Consider the following 15520-nt stretch of genomic DNA (forward strand, 5'->3'; position numbering starts at 1 on the left):
GTTTATTAACTTGAGTTTTGCTTACCTTTTGGAAACAGTTACGTTTACAGTTATCCAAAAACCCCATACGTGTTCTTTGGGGTTCCAGTTCTGATACTTGAATGATATTCTAGGATAATTATTTTATATAAATTACCTTCATGTTACTTTTTTTAAATTTTATTACTAAGGAATATAGCAGTTTGCAGGTTTTATTACAAGTTTTAAAATATACATGTAGGATAGATGACTTTGAAGATATTAAAATTTGTTGTTCTGAAGATCTATTAAGAGATTACTGCTGTTGCTATGCACGCATGCTATACACGTGTCAGCTTAAAAAATAAAATAAAATAAAATGGATCATTACAAAATACGAGAATACTTGCATATGAACAATGATATTATAGTATCATTTTTTTTTAAAAATAAAATAAAATAAAATGAAGACTAAAATCCTAAGACGTTCTAGCTACACTACACTCATACATACTAATGTCCTTTTTGTTTATCTTACATATTATTTTTATTAGACATATATGCTTATTACAGGAATAACGATAACAACTATTTCAAAGAATTGAGCTATGTTAAATAGAATACAAATATATATAAACTGTATATTTTTTTTTTAGCTAATAACTAGACGTTACCTCAGAAGTAGCTGTTTCAAATATTATTGTAAATATACATGTGTATAATACCATATAAAGTGTATAATATGCTTATATAAATATTAAACAGTCGAACATGTTACATGAAAACGATACATTTATTAGTTATTATCCATTGTATGTGGATCTGTCTTTATTAATACATTATTTGAGCCCCATATGTACATCATCTTGGTCATCTAAAAATAGAGAAGCCTGTCCCTGAATAATAGGCGGTGATATTAAGATTGTTGATTTCTGTCTTTTGTAATCAATTGTCAAATCAGATAACTTTGTATCATCAAAATGACTATGATAGGGTGTAATGGCCGAAGTAGGTGATGGCACTAAGGTACCATCTATGGAATAATGCTGTGTATTAATTTGCTTTTTACTTGGCAAAGTTTGAAGAATCTCCTCGTCTAAAGTTTTTTTCTTTTCTAAAGAATCAATAGTGATGCTATCTTCATCATCATCGTCTTCTTCGTCATTTTCATCAGACGAAGCTATTTTTTTGTATTTTAATTGTTTTATAATCAAATAAGATGCAAGATACCCTTTTAATATATAGTAAAATGAGTAAATAAAATGCATTAAAGTAAGTAATATTAAGTTAAATATACTTACAGTCAATGGTATAAATAATAGGCGAATTTCCCCCAAATACTTGTTTAGCTACTAATATTCCTGTCAAAATATTAGATAAACAAACACCAAAACTAAAATAATACTTGGTATAAACATACAATATATAAAAATACAATACATATATATATTACCAGTAAATAAGTCCTTCACGTATTAATGTCTTTTGAATACCACTTCCAAGAATACGATAATGTCTATAAATTACTAGAATAAAGCAACCTGATAAAAAGGTATTTGATGTACAATCAATAACGGTTTTTGCAATGACGATTTCAACAGCTATAAAAGATGAAAGCAGCATAAGTATAAAGTAGGAATATATCCACTTTTTTTTTTTGTCTTACGATATTTAGTATCACAGTAACCAACTTTCATAGAGGATACTGATCTGCCTATTGTCATATTTGCACATATAAAAGCAGCAATGCTCAAGATGGGAACACAGCCCACACATAAAATTAGCTTGGATCGATTATTTCCTAAATATGCCTTCCATAGTAAAACAAATTGTAAGGACATATTACCGATATTAACACCTATTACAGAGAATAGCAGTCGCTATATAGGCATTATATGAGTTAGTTAAAGAGATAAAGAGGGAGAGGATGTTATATCTTACAAAGGTGCAATCAATAGTTGTTAGAGATGTCAAAAGAGTCACAAATGTAACTATCACGCCTAAAAATGCTTGAAAAAAGACAAGACCAATAATGGGTTTTCTTGCTTTATACATCATCCAACCCGTTGTTAAAGTTTGCCATATAAAACATGACATGCCTATACTGACAAACATGATTGAAAATGCCGTCATGCTGGTCAAACTGTGGCTATCAGCTTCTTCTTCATTATTATTGATTTCAGTTGAATTATCGGTCATTTGAATGATTAGTATTATTTATTTATTTTTCTTTAAAAAAAAAATTGAAAGAAGAAAGAATAATGAATGGAGGTATTTTACGTTTTTTTCTTTCTTTTTTTTTTGTAATAATTTGACAATGACTGACAGAATTAAGCTTCTCTCCACAATTATTATTACTCCTACCTCCTTCCCCTCCCCTTCCTCCTCCTTCTCCTTTTTTTTTTCTTCTTTTTTCTCCACCCTTCAATTTTAAGCTATAATAAGTTTTATATTTGTATATAAAATACAGAGAAAAAAATCACTTGTCAATAGTATACTTTAAATAGGTAAATAGTAAGTTTATTTTTTTTTGTCTTTCTGTTATTCTTTGTTACCTATTTAATTATATAAACAACAAGTAACTGATTTATGTAATTTTTTTTTCATTATTACAACGAGGTTATATGATTGGATAAAAGTGTCAATAGATTAAGGGTTCTTTTCTATATTTCGTATTCATGGATTTATGTAAAATGATTGGATAATAGAAACTTTATTTCTTCCAGTGAGTAGGAAAAAAGTTACAGCAATACTTATTTGATTATTGTTGTATAACATTATTTAAAATTCAATCTTGCACTTGTAATTCTTTATTTTCTAGAAAATAAAGACAAGATGTAAAACAATTAGAGTTCATTCACTTTCTTTCTCTGGTCTAAAAATACCATTCTATAATAATGATGAAAGTCAATCTTTGTTAAAAGAATAAAGAGGGCTTTTTCCTCCCTTTACTATTATCATTTGTTTAATATAGAAGACTTCAGAACTAGACTTATTAAAAAAAGAAAAATAGTATTAAAAAAATATATATATATTTATATAGTAAAAGATTACAAGATTAAAATTTACATACGCCATGTTAATAAAAAAATAATAATCATATCTTAACTTTCAAGGAAAAAGACTGCAATTTATATCGATTTTCCTGGAGTTTTTCTTTTTTTTTTCAGGTTCAAAAACGTTTCTTTGTACTCAATATTAGCCATTTTTTTTTTAACCAGGAATATGTCTTCAAAAAATGAAATAAAATAAAACAATAATAATGTGTAATTAGAGAAAGAAATTATATAATAAGCATTAAAATAGATGTAGAAATAATAACTACCGTAAAGACGAATACCTATAATTTGGTCATGTAAGAAATAAATTGCATCATTGTAATAATAATAGTATTCAAATGAATGTAAATTGGCAGAAACTGCTGACCATTGGATAGTCTATGACGGAATAGAATCAACCATAGAATAGGGTCCATTGAAATGATGGATTAACAAAGGGACACAAATCTTAAATACTTCTCTACATGTCTTTTTTTGTCACTAGACTGATTAAGATATGTTGGTGTTAATTGTCTCGTTACAGTCTATGAATTGATGACATAGACTAGATTTGTATAGTTTGTATTATTTGCTATATTAACGGTAATTACTGTGTGAGTAGCAAGTCTATATATAGTATTCTAGCTATTATATTAGCTTTAAATTTTGATAGAGTATCTTTTTGATACAATAGTTCAAAAATATTGCCCTAATGTTTATAATACATATTAGTTAGATATAGGTATATCAACAGATATATATGTAACTACCCTTTAAAATAGCGTTTGATATCTATTATTACTGATTTTACAAGTACAATACTGAATCTAGATATATAACAACAGCAACTACTGTACTTACTATAATTGGATCAAGCTATATTAAAAATACCTTTGATTAGCAAGAATATAGCATTTATATATGTATATATCTGTTATAATAGATAAATGCTGTATGATAGGAGCTAAGCTTTGGATTCGTACTTTCAATTACTCTCATCATAAAGAGCTTAGAAAAGTGTATCTTAAATAATGATATTTAAAAAGCATACAAACATGAGTTAACTTCATAATAAGGTAATGAAATAATCTTTAACTATCTTATTGTATTTTCGATATCTGATTAATAATTGATAGCCTTCTTTTTTATGTACTGTATTCTCATTTTTTGTTGAATATACAATTTTGGGGGCGGGAGGGGGAAATTTTCCAAGTGTAAAGAATATTGGAATAAGAATATATCCTCCATAATAATATTTTTTTTTTCGTAGATGGAATTTATAGATATTACCTTAAAAAGAAAAGGGAACACTTGTAAAAATCACTAATGTACTGGTAAAGTCTTTGGAAAAAAAAATACAAAAAGTTTTTAGATATACAAGTATTAAATCAGGGATAAAGTATATAACTTAACCGAATGATACTTTTTCCTTCACATGGTTATAATATACTTTATCCCAAAACCTGGTGAGCATAATGTGTTTTTTTTTTTACTATTTTTACAAGTTCATTAATTATTGCTTTCTCTCTCTTCAGCAAAATAATATCAAATATTATAACTCTTGAGTTCATAACTTGTAAATAAAAGAGCTATTCAGAAGTATTAAATTTATTTCCATTCGTCTATTACACTGACTACCTGTCTGTCATTAACTCAGTTTGGGGATGAAGTTTTTTTTTTTTTTTTTTTTTTTTTTTTTTTTTTTTTTTTTTTTTTTTTTTTTTTTTTCAGTAGTAATGTATTATTTAATCAAGATAGATTTTTGCGTTAAATTCAAAATTCTTGCGATACAATAGTGGCAGATAACTGTCAAGAATAGGCCTGTCAAAGTATGAAACTACTCCTTCTAAAATGTTTGTTACATAAATATCGTTGTTAATTTATACTGCTATTAAGTTGCTTAATATATTTATTATCGCTATATCATAATAAATAATACCAAAAGAAAAAAAGAAACTGCTGATTGAATAAGGAAATCTACCTCATCTATTGGAATTTAACTTCCGTTATAATTTTTTTTTTCATCGAAGATGGAAAGAATGTACTTATAAAATTGGAAAATAAAATGTGTATTACATTGGAAACTAAAGATGAAGATGAGCCAACAAGTGTAGCGTATTGCGGAATGCATGTTCCGTAAGAGGCAAATTTTTGCCGATGAAGTAATAATTTCCTTATTGTTCAATGATAAAGCAACTGTTTGGGAAACTTTAAAGAGATAAGAAAATTTGTACCTTTATTTTAAACCAATCATATAAATTCATCTTTTATAAAACATCATACTCCATCAAATTGTTAATTTGACTTTATACCTTCTTACTCTCTCCTTATATGTATATTACTTATCTATCTTATACCTTATCATGTTCAATACTACTGTATATAGCATTTATATATGTAATAATGAAATATTTATTTTTATATATTAAAAAACGACGATCATGCGTTCGCTTAGTATGCAACCTTTTCCTTATTTTGCTTTAATAGGAAGCTGGCCTTTTTTTGTATATAAATATATATATAAATATCTATTATTTTGTCCTTCTTTTCTTTCTTTCTTTTTTCTTCTTTTTATTGTAAATGTCTAATTACGGTTCTATACCACAAAAACAACCCTATTTAACAAAAGCTGAACAGGATTTATTACAATCTGATCGACCTGGATATGGTTCACGAACAAAGATTGAAGTAGCTTTCAATTTAGTGAATGCAACTGTTGGTGCAGGCATTATCGGCCTTCCCTTTGCTATAGCTCATGCTGGTTTTTTTATGGGCATAATAGCTTCTATTATCGTTGCTGTCCTTGCCCAAGTTGGCCTTTACATGTTAATCGTGTCAGGTCAGCGAGTAGGCATCTATAAATATGCTTTGTTAGTTGAATATTTATTAGGGAGACCTGGTTATTATTTCTTAAATTTCATGATTTGCGTCCAAGCAGGTGGTGGAGCAGTTAGTTATTTTATTCGTAAATATCATGTAGTCTGTATCCATTTTTTTTTTTTTTTTTTTTTTTTAGTTCATTTGAATGATCTAATCATTCTTTATTACTAAACATGTATATAGTTCTTGGCGATAGTCTTCCGATGCTATTTCAACGTTACTTTCCTCAATACCCCATTTTAGGTGATCGTACATTTGTTCTAATCTTTATTGGCATAGCCTGTGTAATATATTATAGCTTTAATTTTTTTATATGTTGTATAAAATATTTATTTTTTATTTTATTTTATTTTTCTGCCTATAGATTTTGCCTTTAAATATGGCAAGGTCTATTGGATCATTAGCTCGTTGGTCAATTATTTCTGTTGCCTGTTTACCTATCATTCTCCTCACTATCTTGATCAGAGCTCCTGCATATGCCCCTAAAGAAAGTATCCCACTTGAATGGGTAGGAGCTGATGTCTTTGGTGCTCTTGGTATAATGGCCTTTGCCTTTACTTGCCATCAAGTAGCCTTTAATAATTTTCTGACACTCCGAGATCAATCAGCCAATGGTTGGAGACATACAACCACATTATCAACCTCTATCAGTTGGGTCATATCAATGACATTTGCCATTGTTGGCTATTTGTGCTTTGGTTCAAAAGTCCAATCAAATCTTTTTATGAATTTTGAAAGTGATGACCCAATTATTAATATGGGTCGATTTGCATTAGGTATCAGCATGATACTAACCATTCCGTAAAATTCATTTCATTATGATATATAATATATTCATTTATATATGTGTATGTATATCTCATGATTTTTTTTTTTTTTTGGTATCTAGAATGGGTATCTTTCCTACACGTGAGGCTATTCAAAAATCATTAGGGTTTGAAACTGCTACAAAACAACCAACCAATGTACAGCATTATACAGTAACCTTTGTTTTATTTTTTGTAATTTTAAGCTTAGCTGTGGCTGTAAAATCATTGGGTACAGTCTATTCAGTTGTTGGCGGATTCTCGGCAACCACCTTGGCCTACATCTTACCTGCTGCTTCCTATCTTGTGACTCGTAAAGATTACTATGATCATCATCATCATATAAAAACAGTGTCATCTTCCTCTTCACCTAATAATATTATCATCTATCCTACTTTAACGGGGACATCCACTTTATTCAATGATGAAACTGATGTAAAATCAAGTCTTTGGGAAGAAACGAATTCAATTGCTTCCTCTTCTCGTCTTTTTGATGATGATGTCTCTACTGTAGATGGCATATTAGATGACACTCCTATTAGTATGGGTGATGTTGATAAGGCCCTAAAACCTAGTTGGTGGCTAGATATAGCAGCTGGTTTGCTTATTGTCTGGGGACTTACTGTTATGATTTTTTCACTTTCTAGTGCCTTAATAGGCTAATTATTTATTTTATTTTTATTCTTCTTTTATATAGCATATTTCTTTTATTTATTTTTATTCTTTTTTTTTTTTCATCAATTTTATACACATTTAAACAATAATTTAAATTTTTTTTAAAAAAAAAAAATAAAATAAAATAAAAAACTTCCCCTAAGGTTGGGCACAAAATATTAATTATATCAAAATTGTCCAAATGAGATTATCAATGATGAAAGATACTAAGAAACTCCTTTTGGGAATAAGGGTTAAAAAAAAATATTTGCATAAAATGTATAGATATGTAACTTTTAATATTATTATTTTTTTTTTTTGAAATAAAAACGCCATATAATGCATATATGCTACAAGTATCATTAGAAAGAGAAGGCTTTCGTCTTTCTGCTAGTATACACTATATAGCACTTTGTTTAATGAATAGATAATCACTTATTGTGGATATGCATACATTATCTAAAATTCCAAACTATTGCCACATTTTTGTGAGTCACTGTATACATCTTTTGATACTGCTTTCACAAGGACTAGATGAAGGGGGAGTATCACCATATGTCATGTTATTTGAAAGCGTTCTTTTGTTGCAAAGTAGCTACGATTGTCAATGGGTTAACTGCACCTGTCTCATTAGTATAAGTCGATATTAGGTCAATAGACTCCATCTTCCATTTTGCTGACTTTTTATTTCCTTTAGTAGGTATCATATCTAGAACTAAACAGGAAAGCTTGACCTTTTGTTATTTTCTTAGACATTTTTATGACCAGAATTTTATCTGTTCTTTAGGGAAGAAATGCGCAAAATACAATAAGCTACTTTAACTATAAATTATATCTTTATGCGTGTAACTGTTTCAAATAGTTATATAACTTCTTAATTTTTATTTCCATCACTCACTTTGAAAAAAAAAAAAAAAAAAAAAAAAAAAAAAAGATACTACCAGAGTATGAGTTAGTATTATGAAAGATAATAAGAACAAATTCTTTCAAATTATAAATCTTGAAACAATTATGCAGTGCTTTTTCATTTTCATCGGCATATATTTGGAAGAATTAGAATGCTCCAAGCAAACTTCACGTAACTAATATTAGTGCTAGATAAATAAGGAATACTCAATGAGTTTAATCTAGAGTGTTGAACAAACGCTCTGAGATGGTTAAGTAGAACAGAATTGCAAGCCTCCGTTATTCTTGTAATTACATCACTGGTGCTTTGCTTGACTACAGACCAAAAAAAGTTTCAATTGGGTTGAGTTCTGAGGAGTAGGAAGGAAGACAAGTGCATCTATATTCTCTCTCTCTCTCTGTGATTATTTCACTTATATCTTCGGCTGTATAAATGGGTGCATGCATAATTCATTATTAAATAAAATCCTTTCATTTCTTCAAATAACTCCATTTTAATCAAGGTTTATATGGATAAATTGCAAATAATGTCTAATGACAGTTCCTTTTTGGGGACACACTTGTTTGAATTGACGGGAGCTTTTCTTTATTCTTTGAGATGCCTAGGGAGAGGGGGAGGGGAAAGAAAGGTTCCTGAGCTCCATTGCTATGACAAAATTAGCGCTAATTACTCTCAAAATAGTATGTGATATTGCTCTGGTAGAAAGAGTAATGACTATAGCTGGAGCACCCCCTTTTTAACCAACCTCCAGATGGTCTCATGGTAATATCCAATCCTAATTCGTCTATAAAAAACATAGTTCTCAAGAAAGGTCATGTCCGTTTTACTCATTTCTTCAACTCCATGCTTTTCTATTCGCGAGTTTTAATTCATTATTTCTCGCTACACTCATTTTCGAATTTTTTTGATAACCCCTCATCCAATATTCAAGTACACATAACATAATAACCACCATCTTAGGTTATTTTAGAATTTTTTTTCCATTATAATCTCACATGTACTCCTCTTTAATACCCCCTCCTCCTTCTCCTCCTTTCACAGTTTCTGTCATATGTAACAGTAGTAAATAAATTACATAAAGCTTATTTATTCGTTAATCTCTCGACATATGAATTCGCTATTAATAAATAAAAGTAAAAAATAAGAAATGAAAAATAAAATAAAATAAAACTATTAATTTTATAAATTTTTATAAAGCATAAAATAGACTTACTTACTCTTCCCTTTTTACCAACAGAAATTGGTTTATTTAAAGAAGGACCAGCAGCCAGATTATGATTTCCATTCACTAAATTAAACTTATCTATAAGATCGTTCACAGTATTTAATCCCTTTGTAATGGAAGCTAAATAAGCAACCAACAAAACATCATTGTATTCCTGTAGAGCAATAAAATAAAATAATCGTAAATAGATACATATCAAATAGTAATATGTATATATCCTTACCGTTGTGAATTGTTCATCAAAAGCCTTTTTTTCCAATACAGTAGAACGTTTACAAAGACTTGATATTTGTCGAAGAATATCATGATCGACTGGAATGGCGCCTGACTTTATATTTTGTAAATATTGATAAAGAAATTGAATCCTTGAGTTTAGCATAGCAATCGCATTTCTTTGTGTAGTCAAATGAGCAATCACTTGAATAGATAATATAAATAAAATGCATACGAAAAAAGGGGGGAAGGGGAGGGTACTTACATGTATTTCCAAGACTTGTTGTATCTGATGTGGATGTACTACTAGGCTTAGATATCTGATCTACTGCAATACATTCAGCTTCTCCTGTTTCTATTTTGTATGTTGACTTAATAAATAGGGGACGATTCTTTGTGATATCAATAATTGATTCATAAACTTCGATTGGAAAATCTTGTGTGGACATATTTGGATTCATTTGTAGAAATAAGGCAGATTCATTTATTTCAAGAAACTAAACGATAGTAAAAAAAAAAAAAAAAAAAAAAAAAAAAAAAAAAAAAAAAAAAAAAAAATTGAGTATTGAAAGTAAAAAGAAAAAGAGCTTATCATATATTGATTTACTTACCTGTTCATGAAGTTGAAGATCTACTTCAGAAGGCATTGATCCTATAGAGTACCAGCCCATGAAATCCAATTGTGGAAATACTTGCTTTACTATTATTTCAATAATAAAATTCAATTAATTGTTGTCTTATGTGTTATGTATCAAAGTATGCATTACATTGTTCTAGCTTATACATTAAAAATGATTTATCTAATACAGTGCTTTCATTAAATGATAAAGGAAGTTCAAAGGTGTTGATAATATCTACATCGCGGCCTGTTTGTGCAGCTAATAAAGCACCATACATTCGTCCTAAATAAATAAATATACACACATATACATGTATATATGTACTTAATTTAGTCAAATGAGTAGCTATTTTTTAAATATTATTTTGCCAACCATTCTCTATTGCTGTAGGATTTTGTAGTTTTGTACGCGTATAGTGATCAGAAATGTTTAATAAAACTAACGGATGACTATTAAGATTATTACTTTTTTTTTGCTATACATCTCTTTTTTTTTTCAAACAATGATTATTACACTGATATAGATAATCCCGAACTACTTGGGATATTAGAAACAATGTTGGAAATTGATTCTTCAACTATCTCCATTTCACTCATTGCTATTTATGCTAACTGTTTATAAATAAAAATAAAAGAACCAACATGAAGCGGATTTTTCCTTTTTTTTTTTTTTTTTTTTTCTACTATTTATCAGACTGAGTTTTAATTGGATAATAATGTAAAGTATACAATAAAAAGAGAATGAGTGCATGTACAAGAGCTGCATTCATCATTCTTTTTTTTTTTTTTTTTAACAATGTATAATTTGCTAAGTGGGTTTTATCAACATCTCACAAGAAAAGAAGAATATTATGTTCTCATTATTGGCCTTGACAATGCAGGAAAAACAGTAAAGTGTGTCATAAAACCTTTCGCATTTTCAAAGTCTAACATTTTTAATTTTTGTACTAGACATTGTTGGAACGTATAAAGTCCATTTATATGGGAATAACAGGCTTAGATCCAGATAAAATTGCACCTACAGTAGGATTAAATAGTAATACTAATGAGATAATAGATGTAATAATTAACAATAAAATACTTATATCTATTATTTTAGTTGGCAGAGTGAACATCAAGTCAACACGAATTAATTTTTGGGATTTAGGAGGACAAAAAGATTTACAATCCATTTGGGAAAGATATTATTCAGAATGTCATGCAATTGTCTTTGTTGTCGATTCAACAGATCCTGTCCGTTTAGATGAATGTCGAGATACCTTTGGTAAAAAAAGAAAAAAAAAGAAAAAGAAAAAGAAAAAGAAAAAGAAAAAGAAAAAGAAAAATTATGCAACATTGAAATTAACTCTGATATGTATACATGTATATACATATTTTTAGAGAAAATGATTACAAATGATGCAGTAGAAGGAGTACCTATATTGATGCTTGCTAATAAACAAGATATTCCTCGAGCTTTAAAGGTAGAGGAAATAAAGGAGGTGTTTAATAAGATTGCAATCAAGTTAGGAGCGCGTGATTCGAGAGTATTGCCTGTCAGTGCTTTAGAAGGGTAAAATATGATTTAAATAATATCGTGCAAATACTTACTTCAAAAAAAAAAAACCACACGTTTTTTATTTATTAGAAATGGGGTTGAAGACGCTATAGATTGGTTAGTATTACGGTTACAGCGAAATAAGATAAACCGGCCACCAGTGTTTCGTTGAAACGTATTTATTATAAATGTAACCACTATGTACATATAATAAAGAAAAAGAGGACTACATTGTTTTTTTTAATTTTTGGCGTTTCAAATATAATAAAAAGGATGATGATCATAATAACGCATGACTTTTATATTAATTTTCAATAGAGCGAGGGGCTAGTGTTGCAAAAGGTATTTGAAAGATATATTTAGAAAATGTTTTCGTGTATAACTCACATTTGTAAAGTATTACAACGTACTCATCAAAATAAAACAAGAAAAAATAGAATAAAAAAAAATAAAAATAATAAAAAAAAAAGATATAAAAAGGGATTATTATTTTCAATTCTGTCTGTTCTTTATACAAATACTCTTTTTTTTTTCTTTTTCTTTTAAAAGCAACTTTACCAAGCGAACTTTTTTTTTTCTTAACGAACTTTTTTTTTTAACGAATTTCTTTTAACGAACTCTTTTAACGAACTTCTTTTAACGAACTCTTTTAACGAATTTTACAAAAAAATAACTTATTTTAAATTATTATAACAAATATGTCTTCCTCAATTAACACTGGTATTAATGGTTTCGGTCGTATTGGTCGTATTGTCTTACGTGCCTCACTTGAAAACCCCAAAGTAAACGTTGTTGCTATCAACGACCCTTTTATTGATCTCGAATACATGGTAAAAATAAAAGATTATATTGATATATTTGTTTTCCCCTTATCACTTATCTAACATCTTTTTTTGTTATAGGTCTACATGTTCAAATATGATTCTACTCATGGCCGCTTTAAGGGAACGGTCGAAGCTAAGGACGGCAAACTTGTCGTAAATGGTAACCCCATCTCTGTATTCTCTGAGCGTGATCCTACTCAAATCCCTTGGGGTAAAGCAGGTGCTCATTATGTTGTCGAGTCCACTGGTGTCTTTACGACTACTGAATCTGCCTCTGCTCATCTTAAGGGAGGCGCTCGCAAAGTGATCATCTCTGCTCCTTCGGCTGATGCCCCTATGTTCGTCTGCGGCGTCAACCTTGACTCTTACACGTCCGATTTAAAGGTCATCTCAAATGCCTCATGTACTACAAATTGTTTAGCCCCACTTGCTAAAGTGATCCATGATAACTTTGGTATCTTGGAGGGTCTGATGACGACGGTGCATGCTACAACAGCGACTCAAAAGACAGTAGATGGTCCATCTCATAAAGATTGGCGAGGTGGACGTGGTGCAAGTGCTAATATCATCCCATCTTCCACTGGTGCTGCTAAGGCGGTTGGTAAGGTGATTCCTGAACTCAATGGCAAGTTAACTGGAATGGCTTTTCGTGTGCCAACTCCGGATGTGTCCGTTGTGGACTTGACCGTACGACTTGAAAAGGTAATAAGAATATATAACATGTTATTTTTTTTTTTTAAGGAAAAAAAAAATTGCGTTATTTATTTATTTAATTAATTTTTTTTTTCTATATTTATAGCCAACAAGTTATGATGAAATCAAAGCCGCTATTAAAAGAGCATCTGAAGGTGATCTAAAGGGAATCCTTGGCTATACCACAGATGAAGTTGTGAGTACAGATTTCGTCGGCTCCAAGGAATCCTCCATTTTTGATGCAAAGGCAGGCATCCAACTTTCCCCGACGTTTGTTAAACTTATCAGGTATGTACTATTTTTTTTTAAACAAAGAAAATGCTTGTGTTGTGTACTAATTTTTCTTTTTTTTTTTCCATAGTTGGTACGACAATGAGTATGGTTACTCAACTAGAGTTGTGGACCTGATAGAATACATTGCGGGTAAAGATGGTGCCATCTAAATTGCACTGTATAATTTTGTAAATTATAAAAAAAAAAAAAAAAAAAAAAAAAAAAAAAAAAAAAAATCCCCTTTTGATTACACTCCTTTCCATTTCAAAAACAAAACAAAACAAAAAAACGAAATCACATTTTTTTCCATTATTTAAGTCCTTATATGTTGTATACATCATATTGTATGTTATCTTATATGTTACATATGCTTTCCCCCCAAAAGAAAAAAAATTTATTCTAGAATAAAAAAAAAATTTATATGAATTTAATCCATTCTCGTTTCAAAAGGTATTTCAATTTGTTGATCTAAACCAAGATAACCATCAGAGATCAAATAAAGTGTGTATTGATGTTTGCCAAAATGTGCAGGTGTTTCAAATGTTACACTTGTATGGGTTCTATTTACTAACGTTTCATTTGGACCATTTCGCATGCTTACTCGTTTTAGGGCTAATAGTTCATCGTTTGCTGTGTCGCCCAAGACAATCCACCAAGACTCATATTGGGGCTTTGGGAAAAATGGGGCATGAACACGACCATTATGTTGATAATGCTTTTTTGTGATTCGATTTAGTTGAATCGAGATTTTGTAAGTAGATTCGGGGATCAAATAGGGCTTTTTGGACTCGATTTCTGCTTTAAGATGAATAAGTGGCATTCGATTCAATACTTGTCGAATCTATTTTTACAACAATAACAATAATAAACATACATATATGTACCTTTTAATATTTGTAATATACATGACTATATTTAAAATCTACTACCTCTTCTCTCTTTTCTTCATCAAGGTCTTTTATATTTGAAAAAATTTGTGTATGAGATAGTTTGATCAATTCAGTCAAACTCTTCACAGGTTTGCCCTAAAATATAAAGTTGTTTTTAATAAATAGATATCAATTATTATTATTTCTTTTTTTTTTTTTTTTACTTTATGTCGAATTTGAGAAAGCATTTGTTTTTCGATATAAGGCAGTGTCAAAATGGGTGATTCATTCGGCCATCGTGCTTGTTTTACACACTGTAGTAACTGCATTATTGTCAAAGATGTCTTTAGGTATCCGTTATCTGCTGCAACATCAATCATTGCTTGGCAAAATCGAATCGCTGAATCCAAAACGGTAATTTGATCCGTAATATAATCTGAACTTGGAAGTTCAAGACGACTCACATGAGCCTGTACTAGTACATACGCCTTTACATGTGGACTAATAAAGTTTGGAGTACCTTTGACCTCATAAGGGATGAACTTTTCAATTTCCGCATTCAATACGTCTTCCTGACATCGTGCTGGTAACTCTTCGTACTCGGGCACATTTCCTAAAACATCCAAGACATCATCAATTGCTGAATCTCGATGAATGCTGCGTCGGAAATGATGCACTGTCTTTGGGTGAAGATAGTAATAGGACGCAATATGTGCTGATATAAGAGGTATCAATTCAAAATCATCTATAATCTCTATACATCCAGCCTCCTCTAAGCGTTGTGCTACATCATTAATCATATCTGACAAAAATACATCAATTCCCTTTTGTGTCATATCATCCAAGCCGTAATAAGTAGGATTCTGTTGCAAACGTCGATAAAAGTAGGTCCATGTTAAATAATCCATAGCGTCTTGTTTTGTCTTGATCGTTCCACCTACAATTTCAGCATTAATATGGTCATCCAAAAACTTATGAAGACTTGATTCTACAGGGAAGGGCTCATGTAAAAACTTTTTGAAAA

General features: G+C 29.8%; 6 protein-coding genes across 6 annotated transcripts; 3 read left to right on the forward strand and 3 right to left on the reverse strand.

Moving 5' to 3' along the window:
- Positions 1-753: 753 nt before the first annotated feature.
- Positions 754-2446, reverse strand: BX663DRAFT_461158 (uncharacterized protein). Its single transcript, XM_051523947.1, has 5 exons — positions 1900-2446; positions 1625-1838; positions 1412-1559; positions 1260-1351; positions 754-1189 (listed from the first exon to the last, which is right to left on the reverse strand). The coding sequence occupies exons 1-5, from the start codon at positions 2155-2157 to the stop codon at positions 798-800; spliced, it is 1104 nt and encodes a 367-aa protein (XP_051378926.1). The 5' UTR covers positions 2158-2446; the 3' UTR covers positions 754-797.
- A 3077-nt stretch (positions 2447-5523) lies between these two features.
- BX663DRAFT_523317 (transmembrane amino acid transporter protein-domain-containing protein) lies at positions 5524-7441 on the forward strand. Its single transcript, XM_051529506.1, has 4 exons — positions 5524-5961; positions 6060-6160; positions 6241-6677; positions 6766-7441. The coding sequence occupies exons 1-4, from the start codon at positions 5577-5579 to the stop codon at positions 7343-7345; spliced, it is 1503 nt and encodes a 500-aa protein (XP_051378927.1). The 5' UTR covers positions 5524-5576; the 3' UTR covers positions 7346-7441.
- A 1869-nt stretch (positions 7442-9310) lies between these two features.
- BX663DRAFT_523323 (COP9 signalosome complex subunit 6-like protein) lies at positions 9311-10971 on the reverse strand. The gene is made up of 8 exons (XM_051529507.1): positions 10815-10971; positions 10674-10750; positions 10449-10583; positions 10293-10381; positions 9947-10178; positions 9692-9885; positions 9461-9622; positions 9311-9360 (listed from the first exon to the last, which is right to left on the reverse strand). Exons 1-8 carry the CDS (start codon positions 10895-10897, stop codon positions 9337-9339), a joined length of 996 nt encoding a protein of 331 aa, XP_051378928.1. The 5' UTR covers positions 10898-10971; the 3' UTR covers positions 9311-9336.
- Positions 10972-10980: 9 nt separating this feature from the next.
- On the forward strand, positions 10981-12306 carry BX663DRAFT_461168 (ADP-ribosylation factor family-domain-containing protein). The gene is made up of 6 exons (XM_051523948.1): positions 10981-11189; positions 11252-11336; positions 11400-11564; positions 11681-11852; positions 11928-12179; positions 12235-12306. The coding sequence occupies exons 1-5, from the start codon at positions 11097-11099 to the stop codon at positions 12007-12009; spliced, it is 597 nt and encodes a 198-aa protein (XP_051378929.1). The 5' UTR covers positions 10981-11096; the 3' UTR covers positions 12010-12179; positions 12235-12306.
- Positions 12307-12535: 229 nt separating this feature from the next.
- Positions 12536-13797, forward strand: BX663DRAFT_442144 (glyceraldehyde-3-phosphate dehydrogenase 1; the record flags this gene model as incomplete). Its single annotated transcript, XM_051523499.1, has 4 exons — positions 12536-12667; positions 12740-13363; positions 13461-13642; positions 13716-13797. 4 exons carry the CDS (start codon positions 12536-12538, stop codon positions 13795-13797), a joined length of 1020 nt encoding a protein of 339 aa, XP_051378930.1.
- Positions 13798-14054: 257 nt separating this feature from the next.
- BX663DRAFT_555485 (Sec63 Brl domain-containing protein) lies at positions 14055-15509 on the reverse strand (the record flags this gene model as incomplete). Its single annotated transcript, XM_051531630.1, has 3 exons — positions 14055-14468; positions 14557-14652; positions 14721-15509. Coding segments are annotated over 3 exons (1299 nt in total), but the record flags the coding sequence as incomplete, so codon positions are not given.
- Between the last annotated feature and the right edge of the window lie 11 nt (positions 15510-15520).

This window comes from Cokeromyces recurvatus (assembly GCF_025118155.1).
Source record: "Cokeromyces recurvatus strain NRRL 2243 chromosome Unknown BX663scaffold_35, whole genome shotgun sequence".
Classification (NCBI taxonomy): Eukaryota; Fungi; Mucoromycota; class Mucoromycetes; order Mucorales; family Mucoraceae; genus Cokeromyces; species Cokeromyces recurvatus.